The sequence below is a fragment of the Mustela putorius genome, unplaced genomic scaffold (assembly GCF_011764305.1).
Source record: "Mustela putorius furo isolate JIRA1106 unplaced genomic scaffold, ASM1176430v1.1 tig00000228_pilon_pilon_pilon, whole genome shotgun sequence".
Classification (NCBI taxonomy): Eukaryota; Metazoa; Chordata; class Mammalia; order Carnivora; family Mustelidae; genus Mustela; species Mustela putorius.
Window position 1 is genome coordinate 38,002,638 of NW_025421322.1, and position 25,536 is coordinate 38,028,173.

Here is a 25,536-nt window from a genome sequence, read left to right on the forward strand (position 1 = left end):
CACCAGGCGCTTGACCCCCAGGGCTGAGCTCCCGTGGTCTGCTATGATTTTGGAAATGTGCATTTTTCGGCTCCACCCGGAGGACTCCCGCGGCCTGCAGGGAGAGGAGGCGGACCCGCTACAAGCCCAGGAGCCCGTCCTCGGGTGTAACTGCCGTCTGCGGGAGCAGGCATCAACAGACCAGGGGGGACTCGCCAGCGAAGGGCCTTGCGGAGAAGGAAGGGTGTTGTCGGGAGCTGCCCGAGGAAGGTCAGGAGGCTGCGTCTTTGAAGTTGGCTTCGCTGTTCGAGGTCTGGCTTCAAAGTGGCCCGGAGGCCAGCGCCTCGTTAAGGATCGCTTCCTTCTCGGGTCCGCAAACGGGAAGGAGCTATTTTTCCCCAAACCTCGGTACTGCAGCCGAAGCTGACCCACATTCGCTTCCAGACATTCTTACTTCCCACGAAATGAAACAGCTTCATTCCAAACACTTTCCTCTGAGCATGTGCTCTGTGTTTCTTTAGCACACGCAGAACAACACGGTTAAGACAAACACTGAGGGTAAAGCACGGCAAGGCCGATGCCCTACCCCTGCGAGGCGGGGGCCTAGGAACAGGGGCAGGTCAGGGGGAAGCCGCCGGGGTCCGGTCCGCCAGCATGGGAACCCGGCGCGCCATGCAGGAGGCAAGTCAACCTTGAGGCCCGCTCACACGGGGACCCCATGAGAGCGCTCGGCCCGGAGTGTCTCCCTGCACAGAACGCCTCCGGCAAGACTGTCATTGGAGGCACAAGAGAATGAACCCCAGAACAGGAGGCCTGAGCCAAGGTCACTCAGATCTGGAAGCCACAGCTTCTCCATCCAGACCACGCAGACCTGATGGCTCTCAGCTGGGGTGGGGACGGCTCAGACACAAGTGCCTGTGAGTGACATCACCTGAGTGAGACTGTCAGGCCACCTGGCCTGCCTGGCCCCCCACCGGCTCAGCTATGCCCACCTCGAGCGAGCACAGCCCATTCTCCTCCCCCAGCTGGTGGGCAGCCCCGTGTGCAGCAGTTCTGGGAAAATGGCCCAGATCCCGCCAACTTCATGGTGTCCGATGCGGGGCAAGTTGTCAAATGTGAGCTTCTCTGCTGGCCAAAGGGGAAATGGCTCTGCCTCTGGAGGGTTCCCAAATGCTAGCCCCAGAGGCTACAGGGAGGGCTAGAGGCTGCCCCCTAAACCCCGTCTCCAGACCATCCAACACCCCCAGGGCCCCACTGAGATGCGGCCACGTGAGGATGGCCCTTTCTGCTGGCCTGTCCTCCTCCCACAACCCAGTTTGCCGGCCTGACTTGGTCTCATCTGGGCCAGGAAACCCCCACGGCAGGGACAAGGGACCTCCCCAACCTCCCGGCAGGTGCCAGGAGCAAGGACACCCCCTCCGCTGACCAGGAAGCTCCCGACACCCCGCCTGAGGCCAGGAGCCCGGAGGCCAAGCCCTGCTCCCGTCTCAGCAGACAAAACTACTGGCAAAGTACCCCGTGGCTCATCTTGTGGCTCATCTTTTCCACGAGAAAGAGCCGCAGGAGTTGAGCTTAACAGCAAGCTGTGGAGCCAGCAAGGGACAAGGCTCCCAAGTCCCCTTCAGCTCTGAGTCCCATGCCTGGCTGCGCCCAGCACTGGCCCTCCTGATGCTCCTCCCTGCGATAAAGGAACCGGTATGCGTGAGGAAAGCTGCTGCCCGTGGCCTCGCCTCCACAGAAGGGGTGTACAGGGCGCCCCAGGAGAAGCACCTCCCACAGCGATAGGCTCCCCGTCCTCTGCAGGGGAAGCCCCAGGCGGATCTGCGCCTTGAGCATGGCCTGAGGGCAGTGACGCGCCAGGCCCTAGTGGGACTCAGCCTGTGTGGGGCAGAGCCAACATCAGGAGCCAGAGAGCAGGGCAGGCACGGCACCTGCTCCCCATTCCGGCATCCGGGTCAGGCCTGTTCTGAACGCGCCCTCGACTTCCACGCCTGCAGAAGATGCTTCCTCCTTTGCAAAAGGCTGAGGGGGCAAACTCGTCAATGCAGAGGAGGGAGGACCACCCCAACCACCACTGCACATACCCCAGGCTCCCCGTCACCTGAGCAGCCTTGGTTTGAAGGCTGCCGCTAAAAATATGCACACGACCAAGGAGCCTGGGAGGGGCCTGTCTGAGCTCGGCCACAGGCCTGGTGCTCCCACAGATTCAGATGAGGGGCCACAGCCACTTTGCTTTGCCCAGGACTGCCAGAAAGCCCTGTGCTTCCCAGCCGGGACTCAATCATCAGAGGCCCGGGGACAGTGTCACCTGCTGGTGGGACCCTAAATGCCGTGCCTACCCTGAGCAGCCATCAGTCCAGGCTCCGCCCCTCTGCACAGGGCACATGGGGCCTGCATTTGAGCTACTGAAGGACAAGTCTTCTTCCCCTAAAAATGCCTTGTAGGGTCCCCGGAGAAAAGCAGGTCGTACATAGACACATTTTTTCCCAGGCTGGCTGCTGATCCTCACAGCCGTCTCCGGGGCTTACACCAAGACAGTTGCTAAGGTCGCAGAGTCCACGGGGAGGTGGAGGTGGGGGAGCTGGGGCCACAGTCCGGGAGGAGCTGGCACTGCTGGTCTCCCGCCCCAAGGCTGAGCACGGGGATGGCTCCGGCGTACTGCTATCCCCTACGCTTCTCCATGCGACTGGGCACCACCTCGCGTCAGATATCGGCAGGTGTCCTTGCTCCCTTCCCTGTGGAAGCCACACTGTGCTCACTGGAGCTCAGCAGGCCCAAGGCCCGGGCGTGAGTTCTCAGGGAGCAGCTGCAGGAGCCCAGCTGCGCGACAGGGACTTGGAGGCCTGGAGCAGACCTGGCCGGGAGACCTTGGGCGAGTCACCTCACCTGGCTGGCTGCCCCGGGGTTGCCATTTGTAAAATAGGGACAGTGTCCCCCAGCAGGGCCCTTGCAAGGCTCTGACGCAACACGGACATGGAAGGCCTTCACCAGCGGCGCACAGGGTGCACGGGCCCCCACCCCCAGGGACTGAGGACGTGGGTGCTGGTGTTGGGCGCGCTCTCCCACAAAGTGGGAAGCTAGAGAGGCAGACTGAAATGCCCCTCCTGGCTTTAGCACAACCCGGATCCTGAAATTCACCGTCTTATTTAAGGTGCAGCAAACACCTAGGGCAATGCCGCAGAGTCCACGCCCCGTGGCTGGCCCTAGACAGTGAGCCAATGCCAGCTCTGTGACTCCTCGGCCAGAGACTGCACAGCCCCCGGCCCCACCTGTGTGTGTGTGTGTGTGTGTGTGTGTGTGTGTGTTGGGGGTCACTCTGCCCACAGGCCCAGCACGTGTGGGCAAGGTGGGCGGCAGAGGGTGAGCCTGTGAGCCCTGAGGTGCTGAGCACCAGCACTGCCTCCCCATCCTCCCTCCGCCAGGAGCTTTCTCACCACAGCACTGGAAAGATCCCCGCTGCCAGGGTTCTGGTACTGGAGCAAAAATTCTAGGCAGATGGCAAGGGCTTTGGATGCCAAGTCCAGTATAACTAACACTCGTGGCCTCCAACCTGGGTGGGGGCGGGTCATGGACCCCGTCCCCCAGGGGCCTGCCCCCATGTACTGGTGACAAGGGTGACACATGCCGGTAGTTGTTCTTCTCGGTGAAGCACTCTTGGTGTCCACAAGCCAGGGGGAGTGGCAGACACCAGCAGTGTGGGATGCTGAAAACAGTATCAACAGGTCCAAGACATGGTCACACCACAGAACCCTTGTCTGTGGGAAATGCCTATCAGTGAATCTGGGGATGATGGCAGATTGGGCCACTTACTCTAAAATGGTGCAGGAAAAACTCTCACTACCGCCTCTGAACTGTTCTGCAAGTCTGGGCACAATTACAAAATTACCTCTTTCTTTTTCTTTCAACAGGGGTGTGGTGCCGTGGAATGTCTGGTTAGAAGTCATCACAGCCAGGCCTGAAATCCAGCTGTGGGCCACTAGCTCGCTGTGGGATCCTGGGAAGTGTGATGTGATGGGAGAGATATGGATTTCAAGATTTCGAGACTGGGACACTTTGCCACTCACAGGCTGAATGGTTCGCACATGCTTTCCATTTCCTCTGACCTGAAACACAGGAATAACACTACCCACTTCAGAGACGCCATGAGGACTACCTCATCTGTGCCTTTGGCGATGTTTATTCAGGAGGCACTAAATGTTCCGGTTACCGATCTGGAAATACAGTGAAGAACAGATCCTTCCTCAATGGGGCGGATAGCCTGGCAGGCATGGAGAGACGCACAAGGACAAAAAGCTGCGTATATAATGAGCTCTCAGAGAATGGTAAGGACCACAAGCAAGAATACAGCAGGTAAGGCCTTAGAAGGTGGTGGGGGGGGTGGTCAGACAAGAGAAGTAGGAGATTTTAGGAAGAAAGTGGCAGAAGAATAAAATCATCACAGAAAACAAAACAAAGACCACAAAAGTCAAGATAAAAGGCTGTAAAAACAAAATGTGTAACAGAATGTAGAGAAAAGACCAACATACATGCCATATCAGGGAAGGCAAATGGCCTACACTCATCTACTAATGCAACACACTCTACAGTTGGATCACAACCCAAGTTCAACTCCAGGCTTCATCTAAGAGAACCGCATGGGGAAAAAAGGAAATCTGAAATGTTTAAGATAGAATGATAGGCAAAGGCACACCAGCCAAACAAGATGCAAGCAGGGTCGAGAGTTACAGTATCAGACGAAGCAACAAACACAGAAGGAGACAGAGAAGGGTACTTCAGAATGAGCGCAAGGGGGACATCTATGCACCAAGGATGACCCATACTCATGCTGCATGAACTACAGGACACAGGGCCACCAAGTAAATGGACAGAAGTCCCCTCAGGCTAAAGAGAACCCGCAGACCAGTGGGGGTAATTCACCTCTGAAAGTCTATGGCGGGTCAAATAAGTGAGGGTCCTAAAGACCTCAGCAATGTAATCAATGAGGGGAGGTTAACAGATACATCTTGTAACTCACCATATTTAAAACAAGGCATATGCCGTCCTTTTAAATGTCTGTGAAGTGGTCACACAAAATGACAAAGAAACCTCGGTAAACTCTCGGAGGTGAAAATATCACTAAACTGATTACAAGGCCATTACATTAGAAAGCCAGAATGAATGCAGGAAACAAAACAAAACAAAACATGTAGATTTTAAACAACTCTTGGGACAAAAATGAAACCAACTAAAATTGCAAAATTCCTAAAAAAATCATCCATGAAAGTGTTAAATATCAGAACACAGGAACACAGGTAATGCAGTAATTGCAGGAAAATTCATAGTCTTAAATAATTATAGAAATAGTAGGAAATTTTAAGTAAATAGATGAAATATCCAGCTAATTCAGAGAGGACAATTAACATGGTGAGCCCCCATAAAGCAGAAAGAAGATGGGGACAGAATTAGAGAGAAGAGATGAGATGAGATGAGAACCGACCATCGGAGTCAACCATATACTAGCCAGCCAAATCAAGAAAGAGAAGAGGAAACAAAATTATAGAAAAGAAACAGAAGTGGAGAAATGACTCCAGGAGAAGAGGCAGTCAGATATCATTGGAAATTTAATTTTTAGAAAATTTACCCTTTCTGAAGTTCTATAAAAATATGAAAGCTGGGATGCCTGGGTGGCTCAGCCCATTAAGTGTCTGCCTTTGGCTCAGGTCATGATCCCAGGGTCCTGGGATCGAGCCCTCCATCAGGCTCCGTCCTCAGCGGAGAACCTGCTTCTCCCTCCAGCTTCCACTTCCCCTTGTGCTCTTTCTCATTCTTTCTCTCGACGTCTCTAACAAATAAATAAGCAAAATCTTTTAAAAAATAAATAAAAATCAGAAAGCTATTCCACAGGCACAGAGTTCTGACTTTGCAAGACCGAAAAGGTAGAGATCAGCTGTGCAACAAAATGAATACAGTTAACATGGCCGGGCTGTATGGTCAGGATGGCTCATTTATGTGTTTTTATCACAATTTTAAATAAAGAAACAAGAGAGAAAAACAAGAGAGAAATAAAGTGAGTTCCTCTGTCCATTGGAGTGGCCGGGGGCTGCGGGGGTCGCTGCGTGCCAGTCGGTGTGGAGAGGAGAAGTGGAGATTCTGGGGTGCATCCAAGGGCACGAGGGGACAGGGGCAGGGCTGGGGCAAGGCCTGAAGGCCTGGGATGGGACCCCAGGTCAGCGTGGTCGGGGCTGCGGCTTCCCATGTGCCTCTCGTCTCCAGCTGGGAACTGTCCTGTGAACTGGTGGGGTGCAGGCTGCCCCTCTGGTCAGGAGGACAAGGCAGGTTGCAGAGTCCAGCATGTTCCTCGACCATCTGTCTAGGGGCTGGTTCCAGTCCCCTCCATCGGTACCGGCCGTGGTGACTAATGAGGCTGATTCCAGGGTCCCCGTGCGCCCTTCTACCACTGCTTCTACCACAGCTTTCGTAGCTTCCTAGGTACATCAGTGATGGGCTGTGCTTTCCTGGACTGCCCGCAAAGGCAGATTAAGTGTTGGCTACGTTACATGGGGGCATTTTTCCGTGCACACCCGCCAGGCAGCATCCCGCGAGCCCCGCTGTAAGCTCTGGCCCTGAGCTGTGGTGAGCAGGCCATGTGCGCGCACACGAGGGTGGCAGGTCTAGGAAGCAGCAGACACATGAGACGGCTGTGGGGACACCCGCTGCCCTGCCTCGGGGAGCAGCACGCCCTCACATGTGGGGAGCAGGACACAGTGTCCAGCCCACGCAAGTCTGGGAGGTCCTCACCGCTATTCCCCGTTTATAAAGTAGGAAATATTCAGGAGTTTCTGTTCCCTAAGGTTACATGGAAAATGTGGATTTTTGGACTGAGGGTTTTGTCCATTCATTCCATAGATACGTGTCTCCTGACTCTGCTCCGTGCCAGACACTGTCCCAGGTGCTGGGGACCCACATGTGAGTTAAACTCCAGTCCTGCCTTCCAGACGCGCCCGGTCTGATGCAGGTGGTGGTCCCTTAGCAGACCACGAGCATGCAGCCTTATGTGTGCCAGGTAGGAGCCCATGCAAGCCAGTGTGTGTGTGTGTGATTTACGCAACAATGAACATCTCAGAACAACCAAGACCTCCAAGAGCAGCACAAGGGCTAAGCTACCTTGCATCCGCTGGATGAAATTATTACGTGGCCTCTAACAGCACGCACGAGACATGCCCATAACATGAGGAATCCTTGTGTTGTGTCAAGTAAGGGGGGAGGAAAGGGCACCAAACACAAACCTGGCATGAACACCTCTACGGACAAAATTTAAATTTTGAGGGCAGCAAAAAGGCTTAGAAGTACACAAAAATTCAGTGAAATAGAGGTTCTCTAGGGGAGTGGGAAAGGGTGATTCTTCTCTCTCCAACTTTTCTGATTTTCCACAGCGAGAATATATTACTTTGATCAAGTGACCTGGTGGAAAGGTCAAGATTCCAGTGTGAGGGCATCTGCCGTTGAACCTGGATGGATCACCTCCCAGTGGGGCAGGTGCTGGACAGAATCCCTGACCCAGCTGAGCCGCAGCGTCCTCCTCTGGAGAAGGACAGGCACAGTGTGCAGAGGCATCAGAAGTGACAACATGAGGCAGCTCACGCCCTCCCAGTAAGGCCTCTGGGCACAAATGCCTCGAGGGTCCTAGGATTATTTTTTTTAAAGCCACGTACCCCTCCAGGAAAATGTTATTAACCCCTGTGTCATCAACCAATATACCGGCATGCCCACGAGGCATGTAGGACAGCAGACCCAAATGCTGTTAACAAACAGAAGAGCTAAATGCCCATAAAGACTCCAGCGCATATGCAGGGCCTCCTGCTGGGCTCTGCAGGGAGTCTGGACCCTCCTGGGCTCACCCCAGGGGGTGGCTGCCACTGACTGTCCGGCCTCGGGGAAGTTCTTCTGAGCGACAGAATGCGGGAACACATGGTTTATTTTATTTTGTTGCACGGGTCTTGGGCCTGTGCCAGCTCTGGAGGCGGGAGGATCTGGGCGTCTGACCCTGCTCGGCTGTCCACATCTGGGGGACGTAGCTAGCCGTACCTGAGAGCTAGGACACTCCAACCCAGGCAAGTGTCTGGAGGCCCAGAAAAGCCTCCAGAGGCGCAAACACTGACCCCAGAGACGGCCCCCCCTTCCTTCCAGCCCAAGTGTGGTCCCCTCGGTGCTGCCGCATCGGCCACTCACGGGACTCCTGCCGGGCTTCATGCAAAGGAGCAGGGAGACCGGCGGGGAATGGGGTCTCCCATGTGGCAAGGGGGTCCCACAAACTGATGGAAAGCAGGGTAAGGCCTGCAGAAGGACCCATGGCCCTGGGACAATTCCCCTGTGTTTGTCGCGCACAGAAGGGAGAGGATACACTAAGGAACCAGAGGAAAGACTTGACACTGATTTACAGTGACACCTGGGGTAAAACACAGCTGACTGCCGGCATCAGACCCAAAGCAGAGGAGATACTGAAATGACTTCCAGAAAGTAACACAGCCTCTCCCTTCAACGACTGCACGCTTGCTTTGTTGCTCAACAAGATACTTCTGCGGGTCTCAGGAAGGCGCAGAGCAGGGCCCACGCTGCCGTGCGACGGGCAGCAGACACTGGGCTGCACGGGTCTGGCTGCTCGCCGCAGGGAGCGCTCCAGGCTGAGGACCGAGGTCAGGCGCTTACCAAGCACGTGCTCCTCCGTGCTGACCCCGTGAGAGGCTGTCGGAGCTCCTCCAGGGAGGAGGCCGCCCCCTGGGCTTCCTCCCCACCACCCACTCCAGGTCCAGACACACAGGCAGAAGGCACGGCGCGGGGACCAGGGCACTGGCTGCCAAGGGCCATGTCAGACTGCCATGGCTGGAAGGTGAGGGCGTCTCGGCGCCCACCACCAGGTGTGCATCTGAGGCTGCTGCCGGGGTGCGCCTGAAGGGCCGTGCTCAGGGCAGACGCTGACCTGCCCCGGCCACCCCAGCCGGCCCCGCCGCCCCAGCCACCCGCGGGAGAAGGCGCGTGCCCGGCCCGAGACGACGCGCGCGTACTCACCCCACTGCAAGGGGGCCAGCTGCAGGTGCTCCAGGACCAGCTGGTTCAGGAGGCCTTCCACGCTCGCCTCCCCTGTGCGCTTGAGAGAGGGGTGAGGGCTGGTCAAGGAAAACTCGGCTCCCGCTGGGCCCCGGGGGCAGGGGGAGGTCTTCTGGAAGCTTCTACAGATGCCCGGACAGCAAACCTCCCACAGCAGGTCTAGGACCCCTCCTCCCAAATGAAGTCTAGCCCACCACTGAGACCTGAGCTGGGCGTGGAAAACAGGCACGTGAACATGCCCGGCGCCCCCCTCCCTCAACCCTAATCAGGTAAACCGCGCTACTGCCACTGTCGCATAAAGAAGGGGAAGCCGTCAGGACGATTTTCATCCAGCAGGAGTTCTTGGGCAGGGGGAGGCAGGTGGAAATACAAGAAACGGAAGTTGGCTTTTCCTTAATAAAATATGGCTCATTGCTCCATGTAACCAAATACATTTCTGGACATGTGTCGGCTCCGTGCTGGCTTCACGTCTGTCGTGTTACACATCTTGATGTAATTACACATATTATTACGAATGGGCTCACTTAGGCAGGTTCATAATGGAGGAAGTCACAGTCTCTCAGCAAGTATCAGCGGATGAAGAAACTGGGTTTAGAAATGCAGAAAACAGATGTCTCCTGGGCACTAATATTAAACAGTCAATGTGGCTCTCAGAAACAGATCTGCAAGCCTCTTTCCCTTTCCCTACATAAATTAAGGCCACAGAATTTAAGTAGCCATCCAAGGGAAGAATTTAGTCCCTGACATTCTTCCCCGATCAAGGAAGTGAGGAGGAAACCTGCTTCTTTCTGCCTTTAGCAAGTTAACTGCATTCAACGAGCACACGGCGTGTCTGACCCAGACAGGGAAGGAGACACGAGAAGGACACGGAATGGCTCACACACAAACTTGAACCCGAGGGGCCTCTTCCTGGCGAGGATGACGGCCGGGAACGGGGGCCCGCACTCACCAAGCCCGAGGACAGCTGTATGGGGATGAAGCCATGTGGGCAGAGTAGCTCAGGGCTAAGGCTGGGGGCACAGGGCCCCAGGGGAATGGGGACCAGAGGCCCTAGTCTCTCAGGCATGGGGCAGGGTGGATACAGGATCACAGGGGGCTCTGTGGAGTGTGGGCACAGCCCCCAAACATCCAGGCAAGCTAGCGAGGGCAGGGCCGGCCGCAGAGCACAGTGACCTGCTAGAATCCCTGCCCCCCTCTGCACCCCAAAGTCCTTCTTGGCTCTTTTGGGTTCTGTCAATCCTCCCAAAGGCCATGTGCTCTCTCTGGACTCTGAACCGCCCACATCTGTGCTCCCTGCCTCAGAATGCTTTTCCCTGCCCTGTTCCCTCCTGTCTTTGTTCATCCTTTGGCTGCCCAGCCTTCCCTGAGCCCCGTCCCTGCCCCGAAGGCCCCCAGGTGTCCCCCTCCTCCAGTGCTCAGCCTGGCCACCAGCCTGACATCTGCACAAGGGCCCAGCCCTGTGCCCGGAGCCCGCACCAGCGCCTGCTTCACAGAGCTGCTCAGTGCACTCTGTGTCATGAATAAACAGACTCAGGAGGGATAAACATCCTGGACAAGCGGGAGAGGAGTCCCGCTTCATGCCCTCCAGAGCCCACAGCCCTCAACATGCAGCTCAGATGCTGGGACCTGGAATCTTCTCTCCCCCGAGCCCAGCGCCTGCCTCTTGCTGTGGCCCCTGCAGACACTGGGGCTTCCTCCGTGCCAAGCTCCCAGGTACTCGCGCTGCTTGCTCTAGTCCATGCCAACCTGACAGCAGCGGGGCAGAAGGGGGAGCAGGCTCATTCTAGCCACACTGAGCTCTCTGGCAGACTGGGAGCCACGCGGCAGCCCTGCAGCCCCGAGTAAGGGTGGCTGCCTCTGTCGCTGGAACGGCGGTGTCCAGATGCTCTCTACGGAGATCTGGGTCCGCCACAGCCGCTGAGGAGCGCCGGGCCGTCTGCCTACATTCTCCGGGCCTGGTCCACCATCTGTTAATGTCCACGAGCTCCAGAGCAACACGAACTTCACACGAACGTCACAGGACTGTCCCGAGAATCAACGGACCAGCAGTCCTGGCCACCGGAAGCACAGCACAAAGGGCCCTACTGTGAGGGCTCGCCCCGCTCTCCTACTCTCCTTCCCTCGTCTCAGGGACTCGCCGCCCCTGCTGGCACCTCAGGCCCCTTCGGGGATCCTACCCCACCACAGGCAACTTACCAAAAAGCTTCCGGGCTAATTTGCTCCCTGAGGAGAATTCCCCAAATGCAGTCTTCGCCATCCCGCTACGCAGTCTACGGGTGCCGGAGTGAGAGCGGGATTGCTAGAGACTCCGCGCGGCCCCTGCAATGACCACGCGCGGTCCTGGGACACCCAGGGCATTAGGACGCGTGCGTTTACCTCCTTCGTTCACTGGGTCAACGAGGCGCTGCGGGCACGGACCCTGAGGGTAAGGCCCTACGTGTCTGGGGATCCCGGCGAGGACTGACCCGAGACTCAAGCTCACAGGCTTGGGGGAAGACAAGCCTGCGAACAGACGATGCTGGCCTCCGGCAATCCCTTCCTGGGTTGGGGGGGGCACCCAAAACAAGTGACAGCAGGGACTCAAACAGATACTTGCAGCATGTGTGTATAGCGACATGCATCACAGGAGCCAAAAGTGGAGGGAACCCGAGGGTCCGAGGTCACAGGGACAGACAAGCAACAAGCCATCTGGACACACAATGGAGTCTTATACCGCATCGAAAGGAAGGAAATGCCAGCCACACCGCAGAGCGGAGGAGACCTGAAGACATGACCCTGAGATGTCGCTTGCTGGACGCCCCGGCCGCGGGCTCCCACTTCGTCGAGGACCTGCCGGCCGCACGCTCACGGACACAGAAAGGAGGACGGCGAAGGCCGCAGCGTAGGCGCTTGTTCCTCCGCTCTGGGGACACCGAGGCCGCACAGTGAGTGAGCCACAGCACCCACAGCTGGCCGCACAGTGAGTGAGCCACAGCACCCACAGCTGGCCGCACAGTGAGTGAGCCACAGCACCCACAGCTGGCCGCACAGTGAGTGAGCCACAGCACCCACAGCTGGCCGCACAGTGAGTGAGCCACAGCACCCACAGCTGGCCGCACAGTGAGTGAGCCACAGCACCCACAGCTGGCCGCACAGTGAGTGAGCCACAGCACCCACAGCTGGCCGCACAGTGAGTGAGCCACAGCACCCACAGCTGGCCGCACAGTGAGTGAGCCACAGCACCCACAGCTGACCGCACAGTGAGTGAGCCACAGCACCCACAGCTGACCGCACAGTGAGTGAGCCACAGCACCCACAGCTGACCGCACAGTGAGTGAGCCACAGCACCCACAGCTGACCCCAAGACACCACTGGCCTTGCCCCCCGAGAGGGGCCACGGGGCAGCTTTCCCGCCCAACCCCGAAGACACTCCGTCACCTGGTGTGTCACCACAGCTCGGTGAGGGGTGCCTACCCCTCGGCACGGGGGGTGGGGCGTAGTAACCGGCGGGGGAGGGACCTGCCGGTTTCCGTCCTCCCAAGGGCAGCTACGCCCCTCGGGGAGACGGCGCCCTCGGCTCCATCACCTTGACAAACCGAATCTGGTGTTCCTCATGCGGAACCTGCACGGTAGTAACCGGCATCCGGGATGTGCTGGACCCCAGGGGTGCTTGCACGGCCCTGTCCAATCCAGGTCGGGACAGGGGCAGTCACTCCCTACAGGCACGCCCACGTCACGGGCAGGACTGGGCAGGCACCCAGGCCTCGGGACCCGCCCCCACTGCTGGGAGCCGGGGGTGCTGACACAGCCAGTGATGGGCTGACATGGGGAGGGAGGAGGCGTGCAAAGGCAGGCCTGGGCCTCATGCGGAGACTAATTCTGGTCAAGTCTCTTCCCACATCTTCCTGCCTACTCCTGTCCACTTGGCCCTGATCAGACTCACAGGTTGAGCTGGATGCCTGGTGGGTGGGGAGGGGGGCCCGAAGCCGCCTGCGCCTATTGGCTCTACTTTAAGACAATGGGGGAGATCTTGTCTTCGATACGACTCTGAGCTCCTAGAAGGTGATTCTCCCCAGAACCAGACATTAGGGCCCACAGTGCGGTTCAGCGACGCCTGCAGCTACCTGTGATTGGCTGCCTGGCTCCCCGGGAGGAACAGGGGCTCAGCCCGCCAGCCGGGCCACCTGTGTTCACAGCAGCTGAAGACAATGGGCTTTCTCAACCCCAGCACCAGGTAACATTAACTGTGCAAACAGCCACTCTTCCGAGTAAATGGCAACCCACCCTCGGTTCCCAGAAATTTAATTTTCTCAAGAGGAATTGCTTCATATTAAGAATTTATTGGCTGGGAAGTTCTCGGTCTTTTATGAACACAGCACCGTACGGAGTTTAATTTCCATGGATAATGACTGAATGATTGTTTTTCTTCCTTTCCACCCACAGATCTGAATATCCTAATTTTAACATACGACACTCCATATTAAGTGACTTCTCAAGGTGAGGAGCAGGACAGGGAGAGAAACTCCTCGGGGAAGAGCGCGCGGCTTTCCCGGAGGGAGAAGGGAGCGCAGTGTCCCACACACATACGCACACAGAGACCCACCCCAGGAGGGACAGGCACCTCACTGCACCCGAACCCCCTTCCCCTCCCGCCCGGCAGACTCCTACCCTGGCTTGCAGACCAGCGCCCGTGCCCCTACGTGGAACACCCTGCACACACATGCGCACACAACATCTCAACAGGGCTCTTCGTGGCTCTGCTTCAAGGATTACAGCCATTGGTGCCTCGATGTCCATCTCCCTGGCTGCCTCCGGAGCACCTTTCCTCATCTTTCAAGCGTCAGCATCCTGCACAATGCCCAGGACCCAGGGGAGGCTTGCTGAGTGTGGAAATCACTTCACGAACGAAGCCTGTGTGCGTATTTGCATGACGACGGGCGTGGGGAAATGGGTGCTGTTCGTCAGAGACAGACCTCCACTGCTACGGGTGGCCCAGCATAGTCGCTGCTAGAGTGAGGAGAGTAGGACCCTCCGATGGGATGAGTCCAGCATCACCAGGGGACAGCCGCCGGAGCCCTCGGCACAGGGCCAGGCACGTGTGGCTATTACTGTCCAACACGTGAGGACAGAGTCTCAGAAAGGTTGGTGGGTTGCCTGCTGCGAGTGACCAATGGCCACGAGGCCTGGCCCATTGCCCAGCAACACAGGGGACTACCGGGGAGTGTGGCTGGGGTTCTTGGCCAACGTGAGCCCACCTGGTTGCAGACACTCCCAGGCTACGCCGGTCCAGTTCTGTGGACTCCTCTGTGGCCATCGCTCAACACTGCAAGCCTGCCGCGGCCACGTGCGGCTGCTCGGCTCTCATCCTTGTTGCTTAATCGGCTGCAGCAGCACAGCCCGCCCCCGCGGGGCACACAGGCGCCATCCGTTCCAGGAGGACTCAGAAGCCTCTCACTTGGGGTGAGTCTCTGAGAGGGGACGTCTCCTGTCAGCCCCAGGCTGGGACTCCACTCTTCCAGTCCCTGAGCCAACAAGATCCATGGGGAGCAGGGTAAGGAAGGGCTCTTCTCCCTCCTGAGGGGAGTGACCCAGGATCAGGCCACGGCCAGCCCCAGTGAGAGCACAGACACTGTGATTGGGAGAAGTGGTGACCTTCCTGGGAGCCAGCACCTGTGCTGAGTCAGTCCCAAGCCTTCTGCCTACCACCCACTTAGGCCAGCATCCCCCTGCTGCCATGGCCCCAGCAACACCCAGAGGGAACCTCCTGCTGGGGAAACACATCCCCTGGGGAGTCTGATGAAGACCTAGAGCCCAGGGACTGGCTGGGCAGTGGAGACAAGCAGTTGTGTTTGCCTTCTCTCCCTTTGTGACCACCATGTGAAGAGGTAATTTCTCTTTCAAAGAAAAGGTACCAAGCCCCCTTCCTTAGCTCATAGCCGGGTCCTGGCAAAGCTCTCTGTGATTCATTGGCATCAAAGAGCTGGAGGGAAGTGGGATTGCGTACACGGTACCAGCAAAAGGAGGCAGCTTTCCTTTCTTCGGTTTGGGTTTCGTCTAGGATCTGATGGGCCACATGACTCACAGGCACACAGAAATTCACCGGCAGAGTGGTGACCAATTCCTAGTACAGGGAAGGCTCCCAGGTGAATTCCAAGTCTCAGACTAAAAGACACACATTGGGGTCCTGGAGAGCGGGACACAGAAGGGTATAAATGTCGGGAACACTCCTGTTGGGCGGGCTCTGTGGCAAGCACTTTCCGTGTTCCCTTCACCTGGTGGGAGGCAACAGTTGTGCCATGTAGACAGAGGAGGAGGATGGAGTGGGGATCCTCCCAGAGCGCCCCCCAACTCTGGCATGCTGGGGCTTCCCCACAGCATGCCTCCAGAAGGGAAAGATGACGTGCTCAATGACACTGTGACCGGATCAGCAAAAGTCCCGAAGCTTGAAACCCCCCATGATGGCAAAGCCATGTGAATACAGGCACAAGACCACACTCCACTACTGGAAAGGGAGAAAGTTAGTTATGAGTATGCAAAGTTTTCCGAGGCATACAGTTCAGTGAAAAAACCATGATGCGAAACAGCACATACTTTTGTGTAAAAACAAACAAACAAAAGTCTATATATTACGTAGAGTTTCAGAGAGAAATTCTGAAATACATGGAAGGGATGAAGAAAAATGGGCATTTGGGGAGGACAGGCAAGAGGGGAACACTCTTTTTTAAGAAAAATTTGAACCATGTGCATATTTTACATATTTAAAATAAAAATTTTAGAAAAAATAAACAGTGCAGTTCTGCTGGAAGCAGTTGCAGACCTGATACAGGGTGGGCCCGATGACGGAGCTCCGAGGTCAGGGCTGAGAAAAGTCAACATGCCTCATCCCAACCCGGAAGGAAGAGCTCAGCATGCAGGTGGACTGGCAGATTTGGGCTTAATATGCACATTTTCATGTTTCTTTCTTCCCTGAGTCTTTCCAGGGGTGTAAAATGAAGACCTCAGAATATGGCATATTACTGCCTCTTATGAAAAAAAAATATGCCAGACTTTCAAAGCAGATCGCACCACGGTGCTTGCAAAACAGAAATAGCGCCTAATGAACGTGGCCAGGATGAGGAGCTTTGTGATGATTAGTTAGCGGGGCAGGTTAGCGTGTGAGTAATTACAAAGTTGCCAAATGGCACTGGGGCTTTGGAAACCATTCCAGTAGCATATTTTTGTATTAATTTGCTTTAGGATGTGAGCCATAAAATCATACAGCTGAGCTAATAAAGCTAATTACCTGCAGGTACCACCCCTCCCTTTTAGCCCCATAAGCCACCAAAAAACAGCCTGGTGTCTGAGTGTGGACACACAAACGCAAAGCCAGCCAACCAGTCCACCATGCAGCTGCCTTTCCTGCTCACTATCACAGGCAAGACCGCAAACATCCCACAACGAAGGTAGAGGTGGCAGCCCCTACTGTTCCTTATATACACAGATCCTGGTGTCTGGGCAAGAGACCGATAAATGGTGTTGGGGACCACAGTCCCACTGCTTCTATTAGAACATTTCCAAAGTGCCTCCCATGAGAGAGGCTCTTTGTTAAGTGTGTAATATGTATCTTTTCAATTCTTATTATCTTTAAATTAAGACTTTAGAACCTGACGGGTATAAGGCAGGGACTGCTAGTTCTGTTCAAAGTTTTGTTTTGAACTCAGGTGCAAGGTGAGAGTAAGAAAGCCGACAGAGCTATGAAGTGGCAGGTTCAAACAGACTGAGCCTAGAGCCCATGTTGTGCACGCACTTTCTGAGAGTTCTCTCTAAACCCTGTGTCCATTCTCAGGAAACCTGGGGGTGGGGGCCACAGAGAGTGGCGGGACCTGTCCGTGGTGCTGAAAAGGCTCCCTCCCTTTTAAGCCCTTTCCCGTCACCCAGGACCCAGCAGTCCCATCTCCAAGTAGTGAGAGTCACTATCCTGAGATTCTGCTCCTTTCCCTTACAAGGGCAGGGCTGGTAACTCTGCAACAGACTGTGGAAACTCCGCTGGTGCACACCAGGCTTTGCAGGTGTACTAGGGCACATCCATAGTAATCACGAAATAACCCATGTGCCTGAGGCAAAAGAGAACACAAGCTCCCAGCTCAGGTTAGCACAACTCTCATTCTGCTTCTGGGGCCTTCCACAGAGAGCATCTAACTCCCCAGCAAGGAACAGCAAATTCCATGTTTGGTGCCCTCCATGCTTGCTACTTCTGCCTCAAAGACACAATTGAGTTCCCTGAAGCCACTGCCCTTTGTGCACTCCTCCTACGGGTCACAAATCCTTGGAGGTGGTGAGCCATGAGGCCCAGGGTCTGGGACTGGATCTTGCTCAGTATGAACCTCTTCTGACCTCCCCTCCCCAAAGCAGCAAGGTCAAAGAGCAGGCAGCCATGCCTTCCCAACTGCTTAGCTGAATTCAGAGGACCGCCTGTGGTGGTGAGCCACAGGAGAGTGATGCCCCTGGTCACCAGCCTGGCACACAGCAGGTGCTCAATAAATGTCTGCTGCTTTTTCCTGAGCATGTGTTATGTGTCAGTTACCTACAGATCATCTCATACAGCCCTTATAACAATGTCAGATCAATAAAACCTCTTTAGGGATGGTAAGAAACTTTTCCAAAATCACACAACCAAGAAGGGGGAGTGTAAGGTTCACATTCAGTTCTTCAACTCCAAGTGCACTGCACATCCCCTGCCAGACTTTCTCTGTACGTGCCACACGTTTCCAGTGAGATGAATCTTAATGCCACAGTGTTAACCCAGCAGAAGGACTAGGTCAGGACCTCACCTTTAAGATGCCTTTAAAGGAACAGACTCAGAACAGGTACCTCAGAAGGCACTTCACTGAGGCCAAAAGTCTCTTGGACACCAAAAGGCTCATTCTTCCTTGTGTGAGGTGACCATGAAGTTCTGAGGTAGGACCTGAGGGCAGTGGGGACACAGATGTGTTCGGCAATTTTGGCTCAAGCCCATGCAGGGCACTGGTGTGGCCTACAGCTAAGATAATGGTATTCAGCTCCAGCAGGACCTGGCATATGTAAGTGAGGTCCTCTCCCAGAAAGGTGGGAGGCAGGGAGATGATGCTTCCTGCGTGGCAAGCATAGCCCCCGACTGGCCAATACTGGCACCAACCCAACACCCGGCAGGCCGTCCCTCAGCCCTAGGCTCCCTCCTAATTCCCACATAGCACTGGTTATGAGCTACAAACATCTATTGTCGTAAGTGACTCCCCAACGCAGCCACGGTGAACACCCTGGGGGCAAGACCAGGTTTCCTACCTCCAAGCCCCTAACTCCAGATCTACGGAGCTGGGAGGCAGAAAAAGCCAACTAAGGGGGTCAGTTTTTCCAGGAATAACGCAGAAGGAGCTTCAAGTTATAACCCGTAAGGGCCACAGTTTGTTGACAAGCCACTGCCCACATAAGCTTGAGGGAGTGGACATTTATTGAGCACCTACTACCTCAATAAATGTGCTTACAGAAGATGTGCAACCAAACACGACAGGTAAGCCCTCGCTCAGAGAGACCTTGTGCTATATTCCTTTCCCACAGACAAGGCTCAGAGCAGCACCATTACTCTGCTTTTCCACTGTAACCCTTGAGAGCAGAAATGGGTGTCAAATACCTAGAGCCCAACAGGAACCCCAGTCCTGGCAGTGAGCCTCTATTTCAACTCAACACCTTATAAGGGCCTCACCAAGAGACAGAAAGAGACAGCAGAGACAGCCCTGCACTGCCCCGCACAGCTCTGGACTCTCGTGCTGAATTCCCAAAAGGTAGCGCAATCCCGCAACCAGACACAAATCCATCACGGTGACAGCAGGCCCCCAGGGAGTGAGGGGGGAGGAGCCCCGCCAGAGTCTGAAGACACAGCTCCCTGCCCAGAAACCTGCAGTGGCTGGCCACAGCTCTTGGGATAAAACCCAACTCCCCAGAACCTCATACAGGTGCCCATGATTTCCTCTGCTTGTTGACCTCTTCCTTCGCACACCCGCACCCAAGAATGTGTACCAGCCATGTTGAACTACGGGCACTTCTTAAGACAGGGGGGTGCTGTCCTGCCCTGGTGCCCTTACTCCTGTGTTCTCCCCAACCTGGAACCTTCTCAGCCATTCTGTTGACTGGAGCCTCAACCTCACCTTACTGGGGATGTCCCTCTGACCCACCAGCCCAGAAGTCACCCCTTCCTTCTTCCCTGTCTGTGACGGCTGCACCCTGTAGTGTGTCTATGCTGTCCCTGCGGCCTGCCTCTGTCCTCATGCGCTTCCCCATTCCAGTGACTCACAGCAAGTATCTGTCAACACCCACTCTGTGCACTGCGGTAGGGGCTAGGCATGAAAGGCCTAGATGAGAGCCTTCCTACTCTTCCGGAGCCCAGTCTGTTACGTGAGCCTTACATATGACTGCGGGTCATTCATCGTTGTTAAGGAAACTTAGTATTTGTACACAGCCTTTACAGCATTCTCATGATACACAGTTAATCTTCTGCCTGTCTTGGGAACCACGGATGCGTACTTGCAGATCTTTAGAAAACAGCTAGATGCAAGGAAAATGCAGAAAGCTAATAACGCACCTTCCCACTCATCTTCAGCTAGACCATTAGCACTGAAGTATCTGGTGCCGTACTGCGATTTGAAAACACTGAGCAGTTTCTGAGACCTTGTCTTTATTCATGGAACTGAAGTTAACCATGAACTCGTCTTCTATTTTAGGGAAGAAAAAAAAAAAAAAAGGATTGCTCAACCAACTCTCCCTGGATGATCCGGCCGCCCAGGGCTCAGCCAGACCCTGCTGAGCCCAGGGGCCTGAGTCCTCCCGGCCCTGCCCCTCGATCTGAACTCCTAGTTTACCCGCAGCCTACGGGGCAAATCTGGAAGCCCATCACCAGGGAGCAGCCAACAGTCACTTCCAAGCTGGCTTCCAGGTGCGGGAGCCGGAGGGGGTAGGCCTGCACCTCGAGCATTCCCCGAGGAAGATGGACTGTCTGCACCCACGTGCCAGACCTGGAGAAATGACAGGTGCAGGGACTTAGCCCAGCCCCACTTCAGCTCAAATAAATTAGCAGATTGCCATAAATAGAAATTACACTAATGGAAAGGCTGCTTTAAGTGATTAATGAGCCTCTTTCCCATGACTGTTTTCCAATCTGCACCACGAACTTTGGGAATGCTGATGTGGGTTGTTCTCACCCCAGCAGGGGTGGCCTATACCTCGGCTCAGCTCCCTGTGGTCAGAGACCCAACTGGACGGGAAATGCCACATGGCCCAGTGAGCTGCCCAGGGACAGTGTGCAATAGTACAGCTCCGCCCGTCCTGCCGGGCTGAGGGTAGGGCCGGCAAAGTGGGGAGAACCCAGGGCAGGGGAAGCACTGACCAGCAGGGTGTCCGAGGGATGCTGCAACCTCATTCGACTTTCTCTGCAAAATGGGGGTACACAGAGGCCTTGGCAGAGACCGGATGCCCGGCACAGAGCCAAGAGCCACAACCTGAAGCCAGGCAGCTGGGCGCAAATCCCAGCTCCGTGCCTCACTGGCTGGTGACCTGGGACGAGAGTGGGAGAATCTCACGGGGTCTCAGTTTCCCCATCTGTGGAATGTGCCTAAAACCACTTCCTAGGGCTCTTTGTGAAAATTAAGCGAGCCCATCCAGGTAAATCACTCAGAACAGTACAGCCCTTAGCCGGCGCCCGACAGGCGTGAGCGGTCACTGCAGGAGTCTGTTAGACACACACCCATAGTAACTGTCAAAACGAAAGGACACAGAAGGTGTTGCACCGGGACACGCACCTAATGACACATGGTGCATATCGATCTGTGTGAAGTTCACACGCATACTGTAGCACATGTGCGTGCACATGAACTGCACTCACATGTGCACACACACATGCAGACCACACACTCACGTTAATATCTCCACCGGCTCAGGAAGCCCCTCCTGACTCCCCAAGCCAACTCCGAAATCGATGCTGCGTGTTAAACCCTGACTCCTCTCAGAGGGACTCAAGGTGAGCTTGGCCACCATGTCTGGATTTGGGGGAGACAGCCCTCAAGTCTGGGTCCACGGGCCCAGGAGCCGGGGCAACGGTACGGGATCAGAGGTCAGAGGTCAGGCACTATGCTCCTCTCTGGCTGGGAGCACTACTCCGCCGGGAGCTGGAAGGCCTCGGAGTCGAGGGACTGGCAGCAGCTGGAGACACTGAACTCCCTCGAGGCAGACACAAAATGAACCCTGAATTTTGCTTAAGGTGATCCAGAAATCTGCACTGAGGACAGGAGGTGTTCGCATGAAATCCATTTAGATTAAACCCTTTCTCCTGACATGGCTACTGGAAAAGCCTACTGCACTGTGTTTTAGAGGGATCTTGTTGTAAGAAGTTCATTTGTTTGTTTTCTCAGGGGATGGGAAGCCCTGGCTCCATTAAGCATCTCAGAAAACAAACGACAAGCCCACTAGGAAGGGTCAAGGGTGACCTGGGGCAGACCCTGCCCACAGTTTAATCTCCGGCCCTGCCTTAAAAGGGAGGCGGGGTCAGCTGGAGGCACATTCCGCTTACTGGGAAGAATGTGGTCTAGAAAACTGAGAAGCCAGGCGTGGCCGTGTCCCAGGCCGACTGTCCTGGTCAGGACCAACCAAACTGAGGACACTGGGCTGACGGTCTTGCAGGCACATGCTTGTGAAACTCCAGCAAAATCCAAACACAAATGTCAGAGCTCATGAAGCCTCCCAGGTTCACAAGGTTGACTGGTGTTGGCAAGGCCAGACACTGCTTGGTAACGCACAGCCTGGTCCAGACGCATGGCCCTGTGCTCAGAGCAGCTGCCCTGCCTGGTCCAGACGCATGGCCCTGTGCTCGGAGCAGCTGCCCTGCTCTGTGTCCCTCCACGTGCCGGCTACCTGTGTGTAAGTGACCTCTGCGTGCTGCAAAGATATTCCAGGTCCCACTCTGGGCCGGCAGTCCTTTGGCATCTAAAACCCAGGCTACAGCTGGGCTCCTTGAGTCTCTACCTGGCCCTCAAAGCAGCCAGATGGTTCCAAAGGGTCTCCAGACAGAACCCAGGAGACACGTGCTTATCAGACCACCTGGCAGAGACACTGTCCAGATGGTCCGGGTCACTGGCTTTTATGGGGATCAGCTGAAGTGTGCGTCCAGCTCTTGCCATGAAACCCTCTGCTATGTCAGCAAGTATCCTGCCAACCCGAGAGGCTCTTGGAGGGGGATTTGCAACAGAAACAAGGACACCGAGAGCGGGAGACGACACGGAGCTTGCCCCGCGCTCACCCCTCGTCTGTTTCCAGCACAGACTGTCTGTGCGCGGCTGCCCTCTGGAAGCAGAGCCCGGCTCCAGTAAGACTAATCGTGCTCATTACAACTCCCTTCACATGCCCGCCACAGCCCTCGGCATAGTGCGGCTAAGCCGGGAACCTTTCCATCTGCGCCTTCAAAGAGACGCAAGCCATGCATTCACCAAATGGCTTTATTTTTTTAAAACTTTTTTATTTTACCAAATGATTTTAATACCTACATGCTGGCGACTACACGCAGCACAGAGGCCAGGAAAGGAGCACGCGCCGGCAGGGCAGGGCCCATACCCCATGCTGCCCATTGCAGAAGTCCCCGGTGCCTAGCACAAGCCCAGCACAGCGCCGGTCAGCGGGAAGTAGCTGCTAAGGGAACAGGACACCGCACAGACCCAGGAACGGCACAGCCCGGTGAGGACGCAGTGAACTTGGGAACAAAATGAACCTTCCTGTACTTGGTAAAGATGGTAACAAAAAGAGCTAGGCACTGAGTGTTGTAGGAGTACGAGGGAAGTAGCAGCTCCGGCCGGGCGAGATGAGAGCACTAGAGGCCAACAACAGAGTGGGCTCCGGGAAACAGGACGCGTGAGCTCAACCGTCAAGGATGAGGAAGACTTGGTCAGACCCTGGTGGGCCCACCTCTCCCCAGTTACAAATGGAAAGCGGAAACAGATCTGGCCAATCTCCAACCACCCCAGAACCAGCTACGCTGAGGTGTTCTCAGAACTACAGTCCCAAACTCCGGCGACAGGTCTGATCAGAGGTGGAAGTAGGGGCGCAGCCGAGGCCTGGCCCACTGCTTCCTGTGCGGGATGAGTCCGTCCAAGGCCAGATCACGGGAGCAGCTCTGGTTCTGCTGGCAGGAAAGGGGGCGACCCTTGCAGACACCCTCCAGGGGTGGGTGCTGGGCTTACATGAGAGCCGCAGGACCTTACTTCAAGCAGGTAGTAGGAAAAGGACACAAGTTTTGGGATCCTGGCTGTTACCTCCAGTGAATCAGTTCACTTCCAAAACGCACTTAGTTCTCAAACCAGAGTACTGTCAGTTTTGCCAGTTTGGGGTCAGAAAAACGTGATTATCCTGGTTGAGCTCAAAAGAGCAGAAGAGATGGTGAGACCTAATCCTACAGCAAACCTGAGGGGGTAATCTCACCTTGACTGAACAGACAGGGACATGTGTCCCTTGGACCACAGCCTCCCCACAGGGACGCCGGAAGCAGCAGAGCTGGGCCTTTGGTCCTGGGCTCAGGCCCCAACCATGCAGGATCCTTGGTCCCATCCTAAAGCCAAATATGGGTGCTTCCTGCCTTTACACGTGGACGGCTATTACCTGCTGGCCACAAAATCGGCTCTATCAAGGCTTCCCAAGTTCAGCAAAGACTGCCCAACCATGGAAGCTGGCAGGGAAGGTGGTGAGGAGACAGTGCCGAGCAGCAGGAAGCAAGCATGTGTTCACCCAGACGGCATCAGTGTTGGTCACGTGAGCCTGGCTCTTGGGCCTGATGACGCCTGTGCAGGCCCAGACCCCCACCCCCAGAAGACCGCACAGACGCTATGTACCAGCCCGTTCCTCTTGCCAAAGAGGAAAAGTCCCTTTAAAAATGAGCAGGCTCAGACTGGCGATAGGGAGTTCCACAGGAGAGATTTTTGAGGCTGGCAGGAGGGAAAGCGGGAGGCGAGAGGAAGGAAGGAGGGGTGGGGGAGGGGAGGCCCCTGGCTCCCACTGCCCCTCTGGTCTGCAAGCTGTGTTCCCAGTCACGGGGAATGACATAGGTCGCTGCTGCTCTCAGCCTCCGGGACGTGCCAGCCCTCCCTCAGGAAGGCTCCTGCCTCAGCCCTTCTGGGGTGCGCTGTAAGTCCCCATTTCTGGGTCTGCTCCTCCCTTGGACTAAGGGCATCTCCAGGACCCAGCACACGAGCGTAAACGAGCATCCGGCTCCTCACCGGGTGAACAGTGGGGCTGGAGTTGCTGGCCTGCCCGGGCTGCTCGTCCGATCACGGCAGACACAGTGGAGACAGGCGTGTCCGCATCTACTGTAAGAGCCACAGTTCCCACCAACGGGTCTATGCAGCCTCTCACGCTACAGACGGACTGTTTTTATTACTGCAGATGAGTGTCAAATTAGGCTCCAATTTTTGTATAAAGTCTAAATATTGAGAAAATATTACTAAAATGCATAATAGAAATATTAGCCAATTCAGTCTTTGGTCTTTCCATCTGCTTGGATCCAGGTTTGCAATAGCAAAAGTCTGCTATGCACCCACGCCAGATGTCGCTGCCAGAGGAGAGACAGAGAGACCCTTAATACTCTTCCTCTCTAATCGGATCCGCCTAGAGGGACAGTCCCCCCCAAACTTCTAATCGCCACATCCAGGAGACCGACGTGTCCGCACACGTACATAGTTGCTGCAGGAGTTATTAAGCCAACACAGACAACGGGGATGTCGACCTCCTGAAAGAGGCAAAGCTGAAAGAAGAGAAACCCCAAAACACCTCTGGCTTGTTCTGGTCATTGTTTTCAGAGAACACAAATACTTTGAGGGTCAGCATCACCCCATCAGAGGGAGCACATCCCGGGCCGAGGGCTTCCGTTACGTGCCTGCACCCCACATCCTAAGGCTGACCTGGGCGGGCGGTTGTCACCGCTGAGACAGGGCGGCAGAGCCCTCCGCTGTGGTGAACGACCTGGGCCCACCCAGTGGTGGCACCAGAGAGTGGCAGGCGTATCTTTAGCAGGTGCCGTGGTAGCCCTGGCACCGGGGAGGCAGGGGCGCAAACCCCCCATTTCGAGGCTTCCTGCTCTTATCTGGACCCACAGTGAGACGACTCATGCCTTCCTGCCGGGCCTGCCAAACACACTGCCTCTGCCTCCAGGGGGCTGAGGTGGATTCACCCACAGCCAGGCCTCCTGGCTCTGCACTGAGTTCCCGGCGTGAAGCAAAGGCCCTGAGGCCCAGGAGCGAGCATCTCGGAGTTTGCAGAACCTCTCCAGCTCCCTGAGCTTCAGCGTCGTGACCACAGATATCAGGACAGGAGAGCCATGGCCTCCTGCTGTCCCCCGACCCTCCCTGACAGCAGGGCTGGGAACAGGGCTATACCCTCAACACCACTGGGCAGGCGGCCCCACCACTTCCTGACTGGGGGCTCAGCTCACCTCTCCCCAGGGGAGCAAGA

At 55.8% G+C, this 25,536-nt stretch overlaps 1 protein-coding gene across 3 annotated transcripts in view; it reads right to left on the reverse strand.

The window, feature by feature from the left end:
• TRAPPC9 (trafficking protein particle complex subunit 9) overlaps positions 1–25,536 on the reverse strand; it is a 487,526-nt gene that overhangs the window by 87,993 nt on the left and 373,997 nt on the right. For all 3 annotated transcript variants that reach the window (XM_045078162.1, XM_045078161.1, XM_045078160.1), the window contains one exon: positions 9,025–9,115. In XM_045078162.1, the coding sequence (XP_044934097.1) occupies positions 9,025–9,115 (91 nt within the window). The remainder of the gene's footprint in view (positions 1–9,024; positions 9,116–25,536) is intronic.